The 23,655-nt window shown below is 39.4% G+C and overlaps 2 protein-coding genes across 3 annotated transcripts in view; one reads left to right on the top strand and one right to left on the bottom strand.

Annotated features, from left to right (window-relative positions):
• The window catches only part of srp72 (signal recognition particle 72), a 39,133-nt gene extending 16,378 nt beyond the window's left edge, over positions 1-22,755 (bottom strand). Inside the window, exons 1-4 of one of the 2 annotated variants that reach the window (XM_062040036.1) lie at positions 22,521-22,755; positions 2,344-2,502; positions 1,900-2,016; positions 1,408-1,528 (exon numbers count right to left, since the gene is read on the bottom strand). In XM_062040036.1, coding sequence (XP_061896020.1) covers positions 1,408-1,528; positions 1,900-1,999 — 221 coding nt within the window. In that variant the 5' untranslated portion in view covers positions 2,000-2,016; positions 2,344-2,502; positions 22,521-22,755. The remainder of the gene's footprint in view (positions 1-1,407; positions 1,529-1,899; positions 2,017-2,343; positions 2,503-22,520) is intronic. The other variant, XM_062040037.1, reaches the window with a different exon arrangement.
• leprotl1 (leptin receptor overlapping transcript like 1) lies at positions 2,380-8,932 on the top strand. Its single transcript, XM_062040038.1, has 4 exons — positions 2,380-2,534; positions 5,861-5,936; positions 6,791-6,977; positions 7,044-8,932. The coding sequence occupies exons 1-4, from the start codon at positions 2,519-2,521 to the stop codon at positions 7,158-7,160; spliced, it is 396 nt and encodes a 131-aa protein (XP_061896022.1). The 5' UTR covers positions 2,380-2,518; the 3' UTR covers positions 7,161-8,932.
• Positions 22,756-23,655: the final 900 nt, after the last annotated feature.

The raw sequence follows: 23,655 nt of genomic DNA, 5'->3' as shown, positions 1-23,655 counted from the left end.
CAAATAACAGCCCACGGGCGACTATTTGGACATAGGCGGTCATTAGGAAGAGGCGGTTAATTCACAAAATGGGGTCAGACCGCGGGCGGCTATTAGGACATGGGCGGTTATTTGCCCAAGGGCGTTTATTTGGTAATATACGGTACTTGGTTAATATTAGGGATGATGTTAGAAAAACGGTTCTCCCGATTGTTCGATAAGAAAAGAACCGATTCCATGGATTCGAATCCCTTTTTGAGAAAAGGTTCCCGCTGTCAAAGCCACTATAGGAAAGAAAAAGATTTGGTTCTTTATTCGAATCCCTGGGAACGAATCCCGTGTCACAGGAAATGTCCTGTGGTCCGTCACAGGAAATGACGTAACTCAGTCATTCGGCGGCAGATACAGAAGCAGCAACAACAATGGACCGGAAAAAAACGCTCCAAGGCATGGCTTCACTTTACTAAGAAATACGACAAGGAAACGGCTATCTGCAATTATTGCCAGGCTTCGCTTTCCTGTAAGGGGAGCAGTACAACAAACGTGTTGAAACATGTTCAGGCCGTACATAACCTGAAGGTTAGAGAAACGTGTCGTGTCTTTGACACGTGGAGAAGCAGCGACAGAGATGACGAAGCACGCCCCTCTTCCTCTGCTTCAACCTGCAGTCCCAGTGATAGTGATTTTTTTGTTAACTGTTGCCGGTTCATTTCCATATCTACTCACTTGTAGCCTTTAGGCTAAAATAACGTTACCTCTTATGTCAACCAGGACTGCAGTAATGTTAGCTATACTAACGTTACCTAAGCATAGTCAGTGGCTAACGGTAACGTTAACCTTTTTGTATGTGTCTGATAACGTTAACGGTATCTTGTAGCCTACACAACCCCAGAGTTTGCAGGTCTGTCTAATTAACTAGTGCTTGCAAGACGTGAATTAAGATAATGTTAACGTTATCCTATTTCAGATGATGACATTCATGACAGCCAGAGTGACCAGGGCAGTGTTTGCTCTGTTTATTTTATTTTTTTTCTTAAAAAATAAAAGTGAGCTTTTGTTAAACCAAGTATTGTGTTTTTTTTTTCCATATACAACAACCTATCTGGATTCGATAAGGAATCGGTTCGATAATGGCATCGAAATCGATAATTTCTTAACAAACATCATCCCTAGTTAATATACAGGTCACGAGAGGTAAGTTGTTGGTGGTTGTTTTTGGATGATTATTTAGAAGGCTTTAAAAGGTCGGAATAGTGCATTACCATTAGCTGCATTTTTACTTAGACTAGGCTTCCTTTTTTTTTTGTTTGTTTGTTTAAATACCGCATACAAATAAAAACATTTTTGTTTTGTGAATGATAGGCAAAATTCCCCAAAAAGTGCAGTTCACCTTTTGGACACCTGCGTCACCAAATAAAATGGACTTACCTGCCAAGGAGCTTTGAATGAGTGTTCATGAGATTTAAAGCCTCCTTGAAGTTGCCATTCTGGACAAAGCAAACCGTTTTGCAGTGGAGGGCTGTCACATCATCTCTGTTTTCTTGCAAAACTGTGACAAAATAGAACATAAATCCCTTTAGATGCAAAATAATCAAATGCGGCTAGCTGTCATGCTTGGGACACGTCACAAGACACGACTGTGCAACCTAACTTGATAAGATCACTAAGTCACCAAACAACATAGCGGTGCACCAACAAGCACACTGCCATGTGTTGAGTAAGAGTGGCAATGTGCGTTAAAAGCCTAGTGGCACGCGTGGGCCCACATTCTAAGCTGATTTGCGGCCCTTAGCTTAGCCACATGCTAACAGCTGCTCGGGGAGGTAGCCAGAGAGCACCGCTAGTTGGAGCCCCAAGTACAGCACCCTACCCACACATGGCAACAACATGTCCGACTACGTTCGACACATGAACACCTACTTTTACTAAGCGCCTTTAAGGCTCTGGTGTAGTCCCCACTCTGCCCGCAGCGGTTCACTTCGGTCCACAGCGACGCCGTGGAGGATCCCCCGCTCGCCATCTTTGCTGGGTAGACTACTACGAAGGCGGAAGTAAAATGATAACACTTCCGGGTCAACATTAAATTTGGAATTTTAATTTTTTTTTGTATTAAAAAAAAATATATAAACAGGCAACACGTTGTACTACATTATCGACTCAGAGAGCACACACATTGTGAATTAACTTGAGCTACTTTTTTGTATTTTGCTCCGACAACAGCTGTGAGGTGTTCACGTACATGTGTTAAGATTTGGTGATCGCCACAATATTAAAATATGACCTACAATAAAAGCAAAAGTGAGTTCACACCTACTTGTAGATTTAATTATATATATATTGAAATCCTCAATACGGCGGGTATACCTTTGATATGAAGCACCGTCCGGTCAAAGTCTTATATTTCCGACTTTTGTCGAAAGTTCGTGAAAGCATCACGCCAGCCACTACTGTTTGCGGTACAGCCGCAGTCCTCCGCCGTGGAAAAGGGGAGTTGTTGTCATCTGGCCGGCTGCTGTGTCGACCCTTTTGTCCGGGGGAAATGGCTGGGATTAAAGGTGCGGAAATTGGATGCTTTATTCATCATAGAAACAAAACCCGGCGTTAACTGTGATATCGTGTCAGCGCGTTGAGGCTTATGGACGCTTTTGCCATTTTTAGCTAGCTAACGGTATTACACGAGTAGCGTGGAATAGTGTTAGCTGCAGGGCCAATCACTGTTGTTAGCATTAGCTCAAAAATACATTTTTTTGACTCGATTTAAGAATAAATGCACCAACTAGTACGTGATAACTCCCAACAATACAACTTGATGGTGTAATACCGCGAATGGGGCTAACCGCTAGCAAAAGCTTAACTTCAGTGATTACATGCCAATTAGGATGCAGCTTGTGTGTGTAAGGTAGCGGTTTAAAAGATGGGTAAGTATAGACTACACACTAAAAATGACGTCTTTAAGGCAATGTTCAGTTTATTTGTCACACGTTTGATCAGCTGATTCATCACATGGTAGCCTGGGGTGCCCGGCTTCCTGCCTTCTATTGTGAGGAGGTTCCCTTGGACACACTATTAGGTACACCGACTCATGGAGCTAAATTAGTCTCTGAACCAGGGATGTCCAAAAAACGTTTTCCACTGAGGGCCACTCACTGAAAAATGAAAGGATGTGGGGGCCGTTTTAATATTTATACACACATAAATATATGTGTGTGTGTGTGTGTGTATATATATATATATATATATATATATATATATATATATATATATATATATATATATATATATATATATATATATATATATTGTTGCGTTGACCAGCATTCCTCCAATGGGGAATTCGAATTGCTAGTCTCTCCCAGATTCTTTTTATGGCAATAAGCTGACGTTTATATTCAATCACCAGGCAGAAGTTGGTATTTTGTGGTTTATTCTCCAAGCTTAGAGGACAAACGTGAGACCAATCTAGTACACCAGCGTTCCCCCGCCCGGTCTAGCTCGGTCTCCTTTCCAACTCACGGAAGTGCTGTGATTTTCTCCTTCCTCCTCCTCCCCACCTGCTGTTTCCCCAGTCTAGCTGTGCTCCTTATCTTAGGAATGTAATGGCAGTCTCAACAAAGAGAATAAACAGCGCTCTGACTCTAACCAAGGACACTCGAATCCAAGCACTTTGTACCACACGAGACATTAGCTGATGTAAATATGACTATAAGAGTTTTAGAAAGAAATAACACTTAAATATGGATATGATTATGATCTGCTTCCCACAATATATATATATAAATATATATATATACAATCTCTATACACACACACATACATATATATACACATACATTTATATATATCTATACATACATATATATATATACATACATATATTCACATATACATATGTACACATGTATATATACATATGTACATATATATATATATACACACATACATATACACTTGTGTATATATACACATATATATGTCTGTATATATGTACACATACATATATATACATACATACATATATATATACATACAGTACATATATACATACATACAAACCTATACATACATACAGTACATATACATACATTATGTGTATATATATATATACTGTATGTATATATATATATATATATACAGTATATATATAAAAATAAATAAAAGGGACAAGCGGTAGAAAATGGTTATATATATATATATATATATACGGTATATAAATAAACGCTGCTGACCCGTCTCCGCTCGGGATGGTTTCCTGCTGGCCCCACTATGGACTGGACTTTCACTAATATGTTAGATCCACTATGGACTGGACTTTCACAATATTATGTCAGACCCACTCGAGATCCATTGCTTTCGGTCTCCCCTAGAGGGGGGGGGTTACCCACATATGCGGTCCTCTCCAAGGTTTCTCATAGTCATTCACATCCACGTCCCACTGGGGCGAGTTTTTCCTTGCCCTTATGAGGGCTCTGTACCGAGGATGTCGTTGTGGCTTGTGCAGCCCTTTGAGACACTTGTGATTCAGGGCTATATAAATAAACATTGATTAATTGCAGACGTCCCACAGACCACACTTTGGAAACCCTTGCTCTAAACCTTTACTCCATTTTCTATACAGCTTGTCCTCCTTAGGGTCACGGTGAGCTGGAGCCTATTCCAGCTGACTTTAGGGTGTGAGTGGCGAGGCACACCCCGGACTGGTTGCCAGCCAATCACAGGGCACATATAGACAACAAGCCTTCACACTAGCATCTACTTAGAGCAGGGGTGTCCAACTCATTTTAGCTTAGGTGCCGCATAGAGGAAAATCTCTCCCCACGTGGGCTCAGTTGGTAGAGTGGCTGTGCCAGCAACTTGAGAGTTCCAGGTTCGATCCCCACTTCTGCTTTCCTAGTCACTTCCGTTGTGTCCTTGGGCAAGACACTTTACCCACCTGCTCCCAGTGCCACCCACACTGGTTTAAATGTAACTTAGATATTGGGTTTCACTAGGGAAAAGTGCTTTGAGTCCCTCGAGAAAAGCGCTATATAAATATAATTCACTTCGACAACTACCGATTGTTTTATTTGTTTTACTTTGGCCTAAAAATAGAACAAGCACATTCTGAAAATGGACATCTTACAAATAATCCACTGGACAAAATACTTCAAGTTAGTTGAAAATTATGTGGGAAAAAAATGGTACAGTTTCAAAAACATGAAGAACACAATAAACGTAATATCAGTGTATCTACAAAGCAATTCAACTTTAAGTCACAGCCCATCTACAATTGAACAAAAAACAAAAACTCTTCTATGTATCAACTACCTCATTTGTCATTTTCAATGTTCACTTCCTTTAAATTTGCACAGAAGACAATAATTTCCACAGAACTATATCAATGGGCAGTGTCTCATGCAGCATTTTAAGTCGGGTTACCAATTGTTTATCTTACTCCTGTTTGTTTTGCGTTGGGTCGAGGGGGAGGAGTCGCAGCCCCGTATTACCGTGTACCTCTTGCTTGGTATACTTGCTCGCCCCGGTATAAACTATTTGCTTGCCTAACAGAATTGCTATTGCGACATCCAGTGGACACATTTAGAACAGCAGTTTCTTGAATTTAAAAATGCAGCTCAATTTTACACTTAGCAAACTCATCATGATGCGGGCCGCATGTTTGGCATCCCTGATTTAGAGTCTCCAATTACCTAAACATACTCGTTTTGGGGGTGTGGGAGGCAGCCGGAGTGCCTGAGGAAAACCCACACACAAACTCCAGACGTGCTAAACACCAGGACACTAAAATATTAATATAATGTTAGCAATACCTCAATCTTTGCCAAGGCAGATTTAATGATGGCGCTTTTGTAGCTAATAAATCGTGTATGTTATTGCTCTCTTGTAGCTCTCATCACACTGTCCTTTGGAGGGGCCATTGGTCTCATGTTCCTCATGCTGGGATGTGCCCTGCCTGTGTATGAGTAAGTACTGCTATCACATACTCAACCTTTTTTATTATCATTGGAAGTCATGGAAATACAAGTCGTCTGTATTAGCCACAAGCTAATTCACATCCGAATCCCGATACTAAATTGATTAATTATTTTCAAAAATCGATTAAAAAAGCACAATTGTATATATATGTGTGTGTATATGTATATATATATGTATATATTTTTTTTAATTTTTTATTTTTTTTTAAACAATTAATGTTTTTAGGGCATTTAAGTTAAATGTTAGTTGTGTTAAATCACAAATTGATTCTGAATCCAATTGTCACCCCAAAAATCGGAATCAGATCGAATCGTTAGGTGCCCAAAGATTTACACCCCATTAGTGCACTTACTAGGGTCAAGTCTCTCCCTGTCTTTAAAACCGAGTGATCCTGTGTTTCAAACTTTAATCAAGGGTCTTTGAATGCACCACGATTATGTGCTGTACAATGCAAAAGTACACATCACTTTGTCCGATACTACAATAAATAAATGTATTATATTGTTACCTTTCTTCTATCGCCTCATCCTTGTTCCTAAATGTTGGCGCTGTGTGTGTGAGTGAATAAATGTGACCTTTGATGACGTCTCTTGAGTTAACTGTGAAGTGTTTTTGTAGCATTTTTGCAAGGGGCTAAAGGTAGTGTTACACATTCCTAAACTATAAAAATTTATTTTACATTAACTGAGAGATTTTTTTTTTACAAAAGCCCAGACTGGGATGATGTGGCCTTAAACAACCGCAGTGTTTATGCCTTGCCGCTGTATACGTTGTACATGCAGCACTTCCTGTCTCGTTGCATGACGGCCTATCCGCATCCATTTTCTCTCTCTGTGTGAAGCAAATACTGGCCGCTGTTCCTCCTCTTCTTCTACATCCTCTCGCCCATCCCGTACTGCATCTCGCGGCGGGTGGTGGACGACGCCGACTCGGCCAGCAACGCCTGCAAAGAGCTGGCCATCTTCCTCACGACGGGTATCGTCATCTCGGCCTTCGGCCTGCCCGTCGTATTTGCCAGAGCTGACGTCGTAAGTGCCCCGCAGTCTTTAGGGTGTACAGGTGCGGCGTTGATGCTGGGGTTTGTGTTTGCACAGATCGCTTGGGGGGCGTGCGCGCTCGTCCTGACGGGAAACATCGTCATCTTCGGGACCATCCTGGGCTTCTTCCTGGTCTTCGGGTCCAATGACGACTTCAGTTGGCAGCAGTGGTAAAGCAGCAGAGGGTCGGGGGCGGGGATACTTAAGTCTGTTAAGTTTTTATTGTTAGCGTTATTATTATTATAGTTACTTCTTGTTATTTATATGAATGGCAGCCTGTCTGTAGACCCACTCGAAAACTCGTGCAATATTTAGTTGTCTTTTGACCGCCTGCTTCACGTCGAACTGGGACCACGTGCGGACTTCCTCGTCTTACGGGACTTCTTCTCCGACTGGAGTGTTTTTAAATCCGAATCTGCTGCTGTGGTATTTTGAGTTCAAGCCTGTGAAAATCCTGAAAACAACGCCTGGAGACATGTCCGACCTTATAAGGCAACGCCGTGACTCCAGTCCACTAGGTGGCAGTGAAGTACCTCAATGCTGGTTTGCCAACTGCTGACAAACTTTTAATAACAAAAAGTAGAGACTGTAAAGTACAATATGATTTCATTTTGATATTTTGCCAACATTAGTAATAATATGATGATACAGCAAATATGAGACAAATAATACAGTGGTACCAAGGTTTCAGTTTGTTTAATCTGTTTTTACCATCATGTAAATCTAAGCTTTTCCAGACACACACAATATTTATGAGCTACTTATTGTAGTTGTACATGCATAAAACAATGTGAAATACATATAAATGACAGAGAGGTAGCAGAGAGCCCTTCGTATGTAGTTTTTTCTTAAATTTAACAGTGTTTCTCGCTTTCTTTATCAAAGTGACGGCACTCGCAAGTTTCTTTGGCCCCACAATGGATTCATAAATTCAATACAATTTTTAAAAAAAGCACATACTGAGTCACCCACACGTGGTGTTCTTTGTTTGGGCGTTCTGCGGAATAATATGCAGGCAAAGGGACTAGTTTGTCAGGCGTAATGTGTGGCCGTACAACAACTGACACCTAGGCACAATTTTTATCGTGGGTCGTATGAAAACCGAGGTACCACTGTATGTATTTCCTAAAAACCTAATGCTTGTGTACTTTTAACATGTTGAAATATTTAAGCAGACTTGTGTGTTTGCAATTCTCTCTATCTATGATTTTCTTAGCTTATAATAGCTGGCAAAGTAAAAAAAAAAAAACACTTTTCCTGAAAGCACATTATGATCAAAACATTGCGTTTGTATTTTACATTTAAACCCACAAATAGAAATGACTGAAACATTACTGCCAGATCATCAACATTGCACATAAAAGTACTGACAAATGACATGAATTGAAGTGCTTCAAAATACACTCATCAAGAAGTACTTTGCCAAGAAAATGTGTACTTGCTTGATTAATAGAATATCTTCAAAGTATCTCAGCAATCCCTGAAAATCCCCCCACCCCTCCGACTCATTTTGTTGTCTGCTTCCAGCAACAAGGCAGCAACAATTGCAGTCTTCATAGTGCACTAAAACACAATTATTTCTGCTCTTTGTAGTTAGACACATCGGAGAAGGCATTGATTGTACTCACAAGCATTAATGACGGCAGCTCTGTGAAAACTACTGACTTTGTTGCAGAAGGCAATAAACACTCCATGTTGCTTCCTCGCGGCAAATCTCAAACTAAAAACTTCAGTCAAACACGTCCAATGTCGGAATATTTGTTGTGTATCTGTCGGATGGGCCTCTGCTTGTGTTACTGTTTTAGCAGTTTCTTCCCACACTTGCATTATTGTTGTGTTTATTTATTATTTGATAGGTCACACTACATGTTCAATGCTTTTTTTTTTTTGGAAACAGAATTCAGCATGGTGGAGTTTCTTTTTTCTAATAAATGCATTTTGGAACATCCTCTCTGAAACGCTCAGTTATTGATTCAAGTTAAAATCCTGTACAACCAGGATATTCAACTAAATTGTTCCGGGGGCCACTTATACAGAAAGCTAAGGACTTCAACAGTGGACATTTAATTTTTGGTCTATTTATTTTTTCAGAGTTACAGGACTGTTTGCTGTTTTTAAGGATCTGTTTTTTTTTTTTAACTGAACTTGCAGCGTGCCACCAGTTGAAAAGCCCAAATTATGAAAAAGGGAGGACCTAAAATGGAACCTTGAGGAACACCTTTGGTATAATTAGGGCTGGACCGATAAAACAATATCAAAATTTATCGCAATAGACACATAATCGATATCAATATAAACTGCGTTCGATAAAATATTCAATGTATATTTATATTTTTTGGTCAGAAGAAACCAGAAATGATGAAGCATGATTGGTTGCAAGAAGTCACTTGCGCTCTGGGAAGCCAGCTTAACAGGAAACAGGAAGTGTCACTGAGCAATGAAAGTGACATGCTAACAGCCCTATCAGGTAACAGTATCAACTACCATGTTTGGTTGCGTTGTCTTTCTGTCTCGCTGTGGATTCTCTGCATGGAGTGAGAAGACAAACCGGGATATACAGGTAAAAGCCAGTAAATTAGAATATTTTGAAAAACTTGATTTATTTCAGTAATTGCATTCAAAAGGTGTAACTTGTACATTATATTTATTCATTGCACACAGACTGATGCATTCAAATGTTTATTTCATTTAATTTTGATGATTTGAAGTGGCAACAAATGAAAATCCAAAATTCCGTGTGTCACAAAATTAGAATATTACTTAAGGCTAGATTTTGCGCTGTGTGCAGGCGCCAAGTCCTGTTGGAACTTGAAATCTCCATCTCCATAGAGCAGGTCAGCAGCAGGAAGCATGAAGTGCTCTAAAACTTGCTGGTAGACGGCTGCGTTGACCCTGGATCTCAGGAAACAGAGTGGACCGACACCAGCAGATGACATGGCACCCCAAACCATCACTGATGGTGGAAACTTTACACTAGACTTCAGGCAACGTGGATCCTGTGCCTCTCCTGTCTTCCTCCAGACTCTGGACCTCGATTTCCAAAGGAAATGCAAAATTTGCTTTCGTCAGAAAACATGACTTTGGACCACTCAGCAACAGTCCAGCTCTTTTTTCCAGGGTCAACGCAGCCGTCTACCAGCAAGTTTTAGAGCACTTCATGCTTCCTGCTGCTGACCTGCTCTATGGAGATGGAGATTTCAAGTTCCAACAGGACTTGGCGCCTGCACACAGCGCAAAATCTACCCGTGCCTGGTTTACGGACCATGGTATTTCTGTTCTAAATTGGCCCGCCAACTCCCCTGACCTTAGCCCCATAGAAAATCTGTGGGGTATTGTGAAAAGGAAGATGCAGAATGCCAGACCCAAAAACGCAGAAGAGTTGAAGGCCACTATCAGAGCAACCTGGGCTCTCATAACACCTGAGCAGTGCCAGAAACTCATGGACTCCATGCCACGCCGCATTAACGCAGTAATTGAGGCAAAAGGAGCTCCAACCAAGTATTGAGTATTGTACATGCTCATATTTTTCATTTTCATACTTTTCAGTTGGCCAACATTTCTAAAAATCCCTTTTTTGTATTAGCCTTAAGTAATATTCTAATTTTGTGACACACGGAATTTTGGATTTTCATTTGTTGCCACTTCAAATCATCAAAATTAAATGAAATAAACATTTGAATGCATCAGTCTGTGTGCAATGAATAAATATAATGTACAAGTTACACCTTTTGAATGCAATTACTGAAATAAATCAAGTTTTTCAAAATATTCTAATTTACTGGCTTTTACCTGTATATTATCTCAATAATAGAATTTTGTCTTTAGATTTGTTGGTTTTAATGCAGAGAGTGCGGCAACACTTCCAATGTGTCTGTTTAATGAGTAGCTTCCCAAATTGCTCTGTAAAGTGTTCAATAGCTTATACACTACTGCCATCAAGGGTCTCGAAACTGCAACTACCTTCAAATTTACTGAAATGTTTTGACCACCTGGCTACCAGACAAGCTTCTCCTCTGATAAATAGCACCATTGATACATTGGAATTTGTATTACTGTATTTATTGACAGGCTTAAATAAGTTAAAAAAATAAATAAATCAATTATCAATATCGATCAATATAAAAAATGTATATCCTGATACAGTTTTCAGCCATATTGCCCAACCCTGAGTATAACTAAAGGTGAACAAATGACTACTGGCTATATCTGAAGTGAACAACAACCACATAAAAATGTAACTTCCAAAAAAGAGAGGACTTAAAGGGGAACTGCATTTTAGGGAATTTTGCCTATCGTCCACAATCCTTATGAGAGACAAGAAGACAAAAGTTTTTTGTTTTTTTAAGTACCAGTAGAGTGGAAAAAACAGTTGCCTCTATATTGAAGCTAATTTCATATACATCTGATTTATGACACCAAAAGACTTCCAAAGTTTGCGAGTAAATAGAAATGATCAAAGTAGTATCAATCTCACGGAGATTCCCGAGCCATTTTGAGAGATAATGAGCAAGCCAGTCATGTGATCGCGTGACGTCGCGTTGGGAACCAAAGATCCCTTCCCCATCAACAACAATGCTAATCAATCAGACTTTGTGAGAGCCAACAACGATTACTTTGGGAAAATGACGATTCAGAACCTTATATTTTTGAGCTCGAACACAAATAGGATGAGCAATAAGTTTAAGAAGCCGAGTGCTCAACAAATGCATCTTTATTGTGACACTATAGCATCCGCAGCAAATTTTAGGTGTTAAACATACAAACTAACTATAATAAACCAAAATAAAACACATTGACTGTAATATTTCCACTCTCGCTGGGATGCTGACCGATGGGATGCTCACATAATTCCGTTTAAATTAAGATTCAATCACAATCCTGATGAAGGGTTTAAAAAAAGTGTATTTTTGTGTCTTTTTCACCATTTTGTAAACCGTGAAAGTGGACCAGCAGGTCGGTCCATGGCCACATTTGCTTACTACCAGGTTAGAGATGCTGAAGCAGCCATCGGCTATTAGTATGTCAGCAATAGCATCGTATGATAGCATTAGCTCACTGCTATCGAAAATAAAATAGTCTGTCTGCGTTGGCGCTAGGGTTGTACGGTATACTGGTATTAGTATAGTACCGCGATACTAATGAATCATAGTCGGTACTATACCGCCTCTGAAAAGTACCGGTCCCCCAACCCCCTGTGGAGTACTTACAAGCAGACACAGTGTGTAGACAGAAAAGGGATAACGGACGCATTTTGGCTTAAAAACTAACGATAAAGGTGAAGTTATAACACTGAAACGCCCTCAGGAAGAGGTGCTTTAAGACATGGCTAGCTAGCGGCTAAAGTCCAGCCCCAGTCTGCAGTGTTTTAGCTACTTCTAAATCACTAATCCTTGCCTCCATGGTGACAAATAAAGTAAGTTTCTTACAAGTATCATCCCTGCAGGACGAGAAATAGCTAAACATGCTTCACTACACACCGTAGCTCACTGGCGTCAAAATGTAAACAAACGCCATTGGTGGATCAACACCTAACATCCACTGTAATGATACCAAGTACAGGCACGTATCTGGTCGATACTACTACGATTACATCGATATTTTTGGCATTACAACATTTTCTTTGTTTTAAAAAAAATGTACATTATGTTTATAAAGTCAGGAAATATGTCCCTGGACACATGAGGACTTTGAATATGACCAATGTAGGATCCTGTAACTACTTGGTATCGGATTAAAACCCAAATTTGTGGTATCATCCAAAACTAATGTAAAGTATCAAACAACAGAAGAATAAGTGATTATTACATTTGAACAGAAGTGTAGATAGAACATGTTAAAAGAGAAAGTAAGCAGTAAATGAACACGTAGATTAATAATTAATTTTCTACCATTTGTCCTTAATAATGTTGACAAAATAATAGAATGGAAACTGACACAATATGTTACTGCATAAGTCAACAGCTAAATTAGGAGCCTTTGTTTGCGTACTTACCAATAAATCACTATTTTATTTAAGGACAACCTGCAATAAGAAACACATGTTGAATGTACCCTAAGATTTGTTGTTAAAAATAAAGCCAATAATGCAATTTGTTGTGGTGCCCTTTATTTAGAAAAGTTTAAAAATAATTGTGGTACCAGTACCATAACAATATCACTCATTCTTGGTTAATTTTCAGGTCGTGACATGTAGTGAAGTGAATTATATTTATATAGCGCTTTTCTCTCGTGACTCTAAGCGCTTTTATATAGTGAAACCCAATATCTAAGTTACATTTAAACCAGTGTGTGTGGCACTGGGAGCAGGCGGGTAAGTGACTAGGATGGCAGAAGCGGGGATCGAACCTGGAACCCTCAAGTGGCTGGCACGGCCACTCTACTAACCGAGCTATACCGCCCCACATGGAGTATTGTTGGCGCTTTTTGGATGTTTTTTAGAGAGAGTATAATGAGCGCAACAGAGGAACCTCCGTCTGTTGACTCAATTGTTACCTTTTTATTTACGATTTAGAATGAATAAAAAAGGTGGCGACTTGTCCAGGTTGTACCCCGCCTTCTGCCTGAATCCAGCTGAGATAGGCTCCAGCACCCCCCGCGACCCCAAAAGGGACAAGCGGTAAAAAAAAGGATGGATAAAAAAGCCAAGCATATGTGTTGTAATCTTACAAAAGGATTGTGAATGATTAACAGCGCATCTCTTTCCAAATTCTGTGTATATCCAGTATGACTGATCCAATAATATGGTCAGAGTGCAGAAGTGTTACTACACTGATGTCAATCTGCGAAAATAGTCGAAGGTGTTCGGAGCAGAATATTTTAAATGGCTGACTGAATTTGTGGCATTTTGTGATGTTTAGACAGTATTTGCACATACTTTACAGATTGTAAATACAATTTGATGTGGTTTAATGGAGACTATTAAACACAATTAAGCTTGTTTGTTTTTCCAATCTACTGCTACTTTAATTCTGGTGGGTGATATACTAAACTGTGTCCACCAGATGGCACTACTGATTCAGAGTTCTTGGCCCTTTCTGAGTCCATTTATCATCCTTCACTATTTGACTTTTGTCAGGGGAAGAACCCATGACACAATCGTACACTGTCTGATTTATAGATAGTGCCAGAACAAGTCTAAGTCTAACATACTCCAGTGAAATCCTTCTCTGAATACTGGCACGGTGTTTATCATCAGGATGTATGAGAAGTGCAATGAAAGTAGTGCTGAGAGTTTTTTTTTTTTAAACTTTTGATGGCCTTTTTTGAAAGACACAAAGGATATTAAAGTGACAGCAACACGCTGCAGAGGAGATTTGATCTCGGGAGGGGAACGTCATCGTGTGACCTTGTTCATCACTCCTCGTCCTTAATGTATGCAGCCGAGCAGCGTCCTCATCCGTCTCACAGCAGGACCCCTCAAAGTGCCCCCAAGTCACTCTCCTCATTACACTGCAGCCTAGACAACACACACACTATACAATGCAACCGTACGCCATCTATCACGGTACCTATACCACGATTATAGTTCGGTTCATTTTGGGTACAATAGAGCACAGATTCTCAATTATTTTCTGACATTTCTTCACATTGAAATAAAGTGAACTAAAGGAGACATGTCAACCACCATTTATACTGAATATGCTGAGATAGGCTCCAGCGCCCCCCGCGACCCCGAAGGGAATAAGCGGTAGAAAATGGATGGATGGATGTAATGGTGGTTGTTTGGTCAAAATGTTGCATAGATGATGTTTTATAGATCATCTTCAAGCCGCTTTCTGACAGTCGCTTCAGGATGCGCCGTTTTGTGGGCGGTCTTATTTACGTGCCTCACCTTCGACAGCGTCCTCTCCCCGTCACCGTCATCTTTGTTGTAGCGGTGTAGCGTGCAAGGACGGGAGTGGAAGAAGCGTCAAAAGATGGAGCTAACTGTTTTAATGACATTCAGACTTTACTTCAATCAATAACGGAGCAGAATCTCCTCATCCGGAAACAACAACACAGGAAATGTGGCCCGTGAAAAACCGTCTGACCGGAACTCTAATAAATAAAGTTCCTTGGGTGAATAATTTAAACTCACTACACCGGTATGTTTTAGCGCTTTCATGGCGAGTTTACTGACAGATATAAGTAAGAACTTTACACTACTTTATATTAGAAATGGCAACAGTGGAGGATGAATGTCACACAACAAGAAGATAGAGAAAAAGAAGAAGATTATCGACTACGGTGTCGGCACGGATTACAAAGGCGGACGCACGCAATTTTTCAGGATTTACGCGGACCCCAAATACAGATCAGCAGATACCAGAAGGTAAAAAAACGCCAGATAATATGTCTTACCTTATACACACACCATAATAATACTCGTATGTTTAGTGCGCCGACAATCCATCAAGCGGTGCGGCTTCATAGCTTACCAAAGTCATATTAAAACATTTTGATAGATTTGAGCGCCGTGTGTAATGTTTTATATTTTCAATGGAACATTTAAAATGTTGGTGTTGTTTACTTGAGTCATATTGCCATCATAGTGCAGTCTACTGGTCACACTTATTACACCATGTACCAAATAAAATAGCTTCGAAGTGGGTATGCTCAACCAAAATGTTTCCTTGCATTGGGCGCACCGGGTAATAAGGCACACGGTCGAGTTTTGAAAAAAAACAGGCCAGAAAATACGTCTTACATTTAAGTCTGAGGTGTTTAAACGTTTTCCAGCGAGGGTCGCATACAATAAAAAGGCTACAGGGGCCACTTTGATACATTTTGTGAATTAAAACAGGGGTTCTTAACCTTTTCAACCTCTGGGGCCAACTTTTCTACTATTAACACTAAATATTAACACTGAATTAGTAATCTTACTCTTGATTTTAATCTTATTCAATGCTATATTTATATCTAACCTACTGACAGTTTACAACCTTGTCAAATGATATGAAAGCATGTGTTAATAAACAAGATTATTATTTATTTAACACCAAAACCTTAGGCTTAGGTCAGGCTGATTAGAAAAATAAGTACTAAGCAAATGTACAAAAACATTTTTGACATACAATTATGTTGTGCTTAAGTAAATAAAATACACTAAAAGTAAATATTTTTTAACTTAACTGTTGATAAAATTAAAGTGCAAATAAAAATACAGCTTCACCACTTTAGTCATATTTTTTGCGCTTAAGAAACTTCTCTATGACTTATGTTTGTTTGATATTTATTCATATTCATTACTGCCACTGTGGTGGAAAAGTGTATTACAACGGAGGACCACAGCTGAGGAACAGATTTGCGGCCCAACTATGGTTTAGAAACACAGCATTAAAATATACTGGAAATCAATATAGGTCTGTCAATATATGCTAAACTATCTGAACACAGCTGTGTTTTATCAGTAACACAGGGCTGTACAGTGCCAGCATTTTACTCGCATTTGCAACTTAAAATAGGTTGTGCAAGTACTCAAAATAAAAAAAGAGCACATGTGCGAATACGGATTTTAACCCTTTAATTTGCATTTTGCTCCTAAAATAAGTCCATCCAAAGTTGATCAAACTAGAGTAAAATGTTGGTGCATCTGTATAGCATGTTCGAATGAACTTAAACCATAACCAAATGGACAAGTGATTGACGCGGAAGTGTTCACTGTCACGCTGAGAGCTGTGTGTGTCCCTCCTCCTCCATGCACAGAGGGGGGCGGCGTATACGCGGTGTCCCATCACATTGCGAAGGATTGTTCCCAGTTGTGACGTAGAAAAGCTTTTGGAAATAATTGACACAGTCACAGTCACAGCTACTTTGCACAAGACACAGTGACACAAACACGCACAATGGGAAAGTGTTGAGCTGCAGTGGCAATATAATCACCTGTCACATTGTGATCCTGGCTAAAATGTATGTCCTATAATAATGTTTACCTATAAAACACCACTGTTAGAGGTCAATTATTTTATTTCTCTCTTTAACCAGGGCACTTCATTTCACATTTTGTGTTATTTAACATAGCTAAAACATTTGGTTATATTTTACTTTCTTTATATTATTTTCAGGAATTGTTCTGTTTTCTTAACTAAACACCTCTTAAGTTGGGGTCCTATTAAGCAAAACCTACTTTTACCTGTTGGTACCAGTTTTTGTGTATTTGGGATCCTCATCCATCCATTTTCTACCGCTTGTCCCTTTCGGGGTTGCAGGTGGTGCTGGAGCCTATCTCAGCTGCATTCGGGCGGAAGGCGGCGTACACCCTGGACAAGTCGCCACCTCATCGCAGGGCCAACACAGATAGACAGACAACATTCACACACTAGGGACCATTTAGTGTTGCCAATCAACCTATCCCCAGGTTGGAGGTGGAAGAAAGCTGGAGTACCCGGAGGGAACCCACTCAGTCACAAGGTGAACATGCAAACTCCACACCCCGAGACCGGGGATCGAACCCAGGACCTTCATATTGTGAGGCACATGCACTAACCCCTGTTTCACTGTGCTGCCTATATGGGATCACCATCAGTCCCAATTAGTTTTTTTAAATCAAGGCACGGTGGAGCTATTTACTTACGTTAACGGATATTTCCATTTATGGTAGAGATTTACCAGAAGAGATTTGCGCAAATTCGCCACTGTAGTGGAAAGCTGCAGTCAGTAAGCCCCTTCTTTTTCTCTATCCTCTTGTTGTGGGGCAGACTGGCACATGCATCCTCTGCTGTTGCCATTTCTAAAACAAAGTAGCGTATAATTTGAATTTATATCTGTCAGTAGACTCGCTTAGGGTTGTACAGTATACCGGTATTAGGATAGTACCGCAATACTAATGAATCATAGTCGGTACTATACCACCTCTGAAAAGTACCGGTCCGCCACCTCCTCCCCTGCACTCCCGTCCTTGTGACGTTGTGTCATTGCTGGTTTACGAGCAGACAAGCATGTTCGGCAGCGCACAATCACGGAGTACTTACAAGCAGACACAGTGTGTAGACAGAAAAGGGAGAACGGACGCATTTTGGCTTAAAAACTAAAGATAAAGGTGAAGTTATAACACTGAAACACTCTCAGAAAGAGGTGCTTTAAGACATGGCTAGCGGCTAAAGTCCAGCCCCAGTCAGCAGTGTTGTAGCTACTTCTAAATCACTAATCCTCATCTCCATGGCAACAAATAAAGTAAGTTTCTTACAAGTAACATCCCTGCAGGACTAGGAATAGCTAAACATGCTTCACTACACACCGTAGCTCACCGGCATCAAAATGTAAACAAACGCCATTGGTGGATCTACACTTGACATCCACTGTAATGATATCAAGTACAGGAGCATATCTAGTCGATACTACTGTGATTACATCTATATTTTTTAGCATCACATCTTCTTTTTTTATTTAAAAAAAATGTATATTATGTTTATAAAGTCAGGAATTATGTCCCTGGACACATGAGGACTTTGAATATGACCGATGTATGATCCTGTATCTACTTGGTATCGGATCAATACCAATCATCCAAAACTAATGTAAAGTATCAAACAACAGAAGAATAAGTGATTATTACATTTTAACAGAAGTGTAGACAGAACATTTTAAAAGAGAAAGTAAGCAGATATTAACAGTAAATGAACAAGTAGATTAATAATTCATTTTCTACCGAAAAGTATCAAAATAATTTTGGTACCGGTACCAAAATATTGGTATCGGAACAACACTAGACTCGCTATGGAAGGGGAGAAGACACTGTCAGAGTGGGGGCATGTAAATCAGACCGCCCACAAAACGGCGCATCCTAAAAAGACTTGAAGATGATCTGTAAAACATAATCTATGCAAAATGTTTACCAAAGAACCACCATTACATGTTAAGTAGACCACAAGGGAGTGCTTTACATGTAAACAAATACATAATATGACCCTTTAAAAAAAAAATCATGTGGGGACGGTGTGGCGAAGTTGGTAGAGTGGCTGTGCCAGCAATCGGAGGGTTGCTGGTTACTGGGGTTCAATCCCCACCTTCTACCATCCTAGTCACGTCTGTTGTGTCCTTGGGCAAGACACTTCACCCTTGCTCCTGATGGCTGCTGGTTAGCGCCTTGCATGGCAGCTCCCGCCATCAGTGGGTGAATGTGTGTGTGAATGGGTGAATGTGGAAATACTGTCAAAGCGCTTTGAGTACCTTGAAGGTAGAAAAGCGCTATACAAGTATAACCCATTTATCATTTATTTATGTGCATCTACACATCCATCCATCCATTTTCTACCGCTTATTTCCTTCGGGGTCGCGGGGGGCGCTGGAGCCTATCTCAGCTACAATCGGGCGTAAGGCGGAGTACACCCTGGACAAGTCGCCACCTCATCGCAGGGCCTGCATCTACACATGAAACTTAAAAATGTCAAAGTTACTCATGTAAAGTATTTGTGTTAATAAAACAATTTGACCCACATATTTGGCTTTCTCCAACTTCACTTAAGGAAAAAGGATATATACTGATATCGATATTCAGTCCAACTATATCGAGATATGAGTTTTGGTCCATATTGCCCAGCCCTACACTTGACAGTGCTAGCAAGGTATAGGGATGTTATCTGTGTTTAATTAAGTGTTACAGTATGCCTTATGATGGCATTGTGTTTATGTGCACCTTGTTTGAGTGTTCATGATGAAACTGTGATATTTCAGAGGTTTAGATAGATAGATAGATAGATAATACTTTATGATTACTTCAGGAGAGTTCCCTCAGGAAAATTAAAATTCCAGCAGCAGTGTACAGAATTGAGATTGAATTTAAAAAGTAAAAAGTTAATAATGGGGGTATAAATGGAAACAAAATAGAAAAATATTACAATAGAATAAAAATAAAAAGCAACAATGAGAATACAAACATAACAGTAAAATAAGAATATAACAAGAGAAACTAGACAGTAGTGACCATGTAATGAAAAAGTATTGCACTGTTATTGTTTTGCATCCCCTGTCATCCTAGTACCCTCCTCCCCCCTCCCTCCCCCTCCCTCCCAGAGAGGAGTTGTACAGTCTAATGGCGTGTGGGACAAAGGAGTTTTTTAGTCCTGCACTTGGGATGAAGCAGTCTAGCACTGAACAGGCTCCTCTGGCTACTAATAACAGTATGCAGAGGGTGACTGGCATCATCCAGGATGCTCACTAGTTTTTCCACAGTCCTCTTCTCTGCCACCGTCACCAGTGAGTCCAGTTTTATTCCGATCGTAGAACCGGCCCGCCTGATCAGTTTCTCCAATCTGTTTCATATTGCTCTTAATTTTTTTCTGTGGTACTAACATTTTTCCGTGCTACTACCGTATTTTAAAAAAAAATTTAGTAGCACCAGTGCGCCAAGTGAAAAAGCTAAGCGTACAGCCCTGTAACACAGCATATTCAATGTAATTATGCCCTAAATGTAGCATTTTCAATCACAAAAATGGCTAAATCAACTAAAAACATCAATATTACAGTAGAATTGGCCACTTGACGAGAATTTTGAAGCCGAACACCAGGCTCAGAGTCATATAATTTCGTACTTGACACATGCTGTTAGTATGCAAACTTTTTTTTGTGCAAATTTTGCATGCATACGCTTCATAGTCCCCTAACTTGGTACTTGACGTATCCTAGCTGTTAGCCAGCTAATTTTAGCATTTAAGCGGTTTGCGCATTTCAGCACCCACACACAGTTTGTCCAGAAATGGTATATTCTCGTTTTTGTGTGTAGTGTTCTAATCTGGGATTTGTTTATTTGGTTTTTGGACTGTGTCACAGGCCAAAAAAATGGCCAAAAAAACTAATAATACCAATACTACAGTAATATTCATAGACATCTTATAAGGGTATGCAGCATCGAGCGCTACTGCCTACTGGTGCTGACGAGACGCGGGGCTGCCATCTTGGAGTGGTGATCTGCTCCACTCAGTGCAATTTATTTGGCAGGAGCAATGAATTGTCAGCGCATTTAATTAATTTTACCTCACAATACCACTGATTTTCACGCGTTTTTTTGTCATACATGTAGCTATGAAAAAGGACATGTTTTGGCGTGTTTTATTATTCATAGTTTGCTTAACAGTAATAGAATAGTAATAGAATATTCTTATATGCTATAAGTGACCAGACGTCCGAGATCAAAACTGGGAATTTAATCCCAGAGAAGGGGGAAAAAAACGGTCAGCTATTTTTACGTTCAAGAAACAATATGATTAAGGTTATATATACATGCCTATATCCTACATAAAAATTGGGTTGGAAAGGTAGACTACATTTAGACTTGTATAATACTGTATAAATGGTAAATGGGTTATACTTGTATAGCGCTTTTCTACCTTTTTTTTAAGGAACTCAAAAGCGCTTTGACACTATTTCCACATTCACACACACATTCACACACTGATGGCGGGAGCTGCCATGCAAGGCGCTAACCAGTACCCATCAGGAGTAAGGGTGAAGTGTCTTGCTCAAGGACACAACGGACGTGACTAGGATGGTAGAAGGTGGGGAAAGAACCAAGAACCCTCAGGTTGCTGGCAAAGCCACTCTCCCAACCGCGCCACGCCGTCCCCATATATATATATATATATATATATATATATATATATATATATATATATATATATATATATATATATATATATATATATATATACAGTATAGCCACTGTCCATCTGATTTTCTAGTTAGCTAACATATATTATCCCCTCCCCACACACAATCCGGACTGTGGTCCTGACTTTTACCCCTGTTGGCTTTTACAATCTTTATCTTCATCATTTATTTCAACTTTATGTTACTCAAGTATGACATTTTTAAATGTAATTAATTTCATTGACAAGCAATTCTATTTTGGTCATACTCTTGTTTGCTAGCGGCTACGATTTCAGTACTATTGAAGATCTTTGCTCCTTCTCAACTCTGTGGTAATATTCTTTTCACAAAATACAACCAATAGTATGTTAATGTTAAATCTTACTTATGAAAAGTAATCCCCCGATTACTATTTTCAACAGTCTGCTCATTTGAGCAAAAACGCTGAACACCAGCCCGGCATCTTTGTTTTCTACCTGTCAACTGTCAGTTTAGGCTGCTCGTCGGCTCCTCATCACCACTTCAAGATGGCGGCCCAATTTCTCGCGACACAGCAGCCAATGCTGCGTCTACGGTAATATTGGCAACTCGGCGAGACCAAACCAATCAGAGCGCGCTGTTCAGTATCGTGACCCCTGATTGGCTCAGCATCAGGGAGTAACACTATATTGAAATAAGAGTGTAAAGGTGACAGGTGAAGGGTGTTATTTCGAGTCTAGAATGTACTCATAATGTTGAAAAATGTATTTAGAAGGTTTTTCATGCTTTTGCTATGATTATATTCGATGTATAATAAATCATTCATGCTCAGCTGACTTAATCGCCATTAATGAGGACAGTAATACTTCGAGTAACATTATTTGAAATCAGTAAGCCTTTATTAATTAAAAAAAGGGTTGAATTCAATATTTAATTAGAATGTTAATTTTTAGTGAAGTAGCAAAATTAAATTATAAAAGTGAAACTACTTACTGGGATTCAGATGACTTCCTTATTAGAACGAAGAAGGTATGCTAACAGTTAGCATGTCCGTATTGAAGACCAGTTTGCTCACGGTGTCCTCTTGAAGTGTACTTGTCATTTTCTTGCTCTGCTTTCGTCTGCTTTATTGTCACTGTTCTTGTTAGTAAACAAATAAATAAAGAAATAAATGAACAAACGACAAAATATTCTCCATCACCGGCGACCAGAACCTTTTTCCTGTTTACCAGCTGGCACTCACCACTGACCAATTGTAGAAGCGAGCGAAGTCACGTGACTTGAGATGCTGCTTTGAGGGACGCTGGGAAATGTTGGCTTTCAGAACAATATTTACAAAACAGCTGATTCTGTCCACAGAAAGATCATTTAAGTGTGTAAACAGTTAAAAGACGACTTTGCACAGCATGAAATGTATTTTTATTAACAATTAAAGCACACTTAAATGTGCTACAGTTAACTATGTGTTGCAGTCTACTTGTTACACTTAAATGCTCTTAAATGAAAGGCAAGAGAAATGACTGCTGTTCATTAGGGTTTTATTTTTGGAGGCAAATCAATGAATATATGTACTTTATACAGTATATGAGGAGCACGTATCTACAGTTTCATAATGTAAACAATCTCTGAAGAGAAATGTATTCAGTTTAAAAAGAAGCCATATACGTCTTCTGTTTTAAACTATTTACATGGATCAAAATATAATTTATAACATCAGGTACTTCCGCTTCTATGAAACTAGATTTGAACAATTCAAAAATACTGAAATGCCTTTTTTTTTATGTCTCCACATTCTCAAGACATGAAAATCACACAAAAGCAAAGAAAGAAAAACACCTTAAAAGACATCCAAACTAAGTGGCGCATAAATAAAAAAGAAAAAGAAAAAGAAAAGCAACCAATGTAAAAATATAAAATCTCACTACAAGTATTTTTCTCGTTTGTGTTTAACAAAAACTATGTTAAAAAAAAAAAAAAAGAATCACGTGAGTTTGATAGTCATTAGATGTAAAAACACAACCAACATTTGCCCTTTTAAGTGTTTTTGTTCCGCTCACATTGATTCGTAATTGCCTACCAAGTGCTCGTTTGACATCTTCAAAGTTTTTTTTGTATGTGTTCAAATGTT

This window comes from Entelurus aequoreus, linkage group LG28, assembly GCF_033978785.1.
Source record: "Entelurus aequoreus isolate RoL-2023_Sb linkage group LG28, RoL_Eaeq_v1.1, whole genome shotgun sequence".
NCBI classification, from domain to species: domain Eukaryota; kingdom Metazoa; phylum Chordata; class Actinopteri; order Syngnathiformes; family Syngnathidae; genus Entelurus; species Entelurus aequoreus.
The sequence above is the reverse complement of the archived record's forward strand: the minus strand, read 5'-3'. Positions and strand labels throughout refer to the sequence as shown.

Coding starts and splice junctions, on each gene's coding strand:
- leprotl1 (XM_062040038.1), top strand. Junction 5,937..6,790: donor TGTGCCCTGCCTGTGTATGA/GTAAGTACTGCT, acceptor CTCTGTGTGAAG/CAAATACTGGCCGCTGTTCC. Junction 6,978..7,043: donor TATTTGCCAGAGCTGACGTC/GTAAGTGCCCCG, acceptor GTGTTTGCACAG/ATCGCTTGGGGGGCGTGCGC.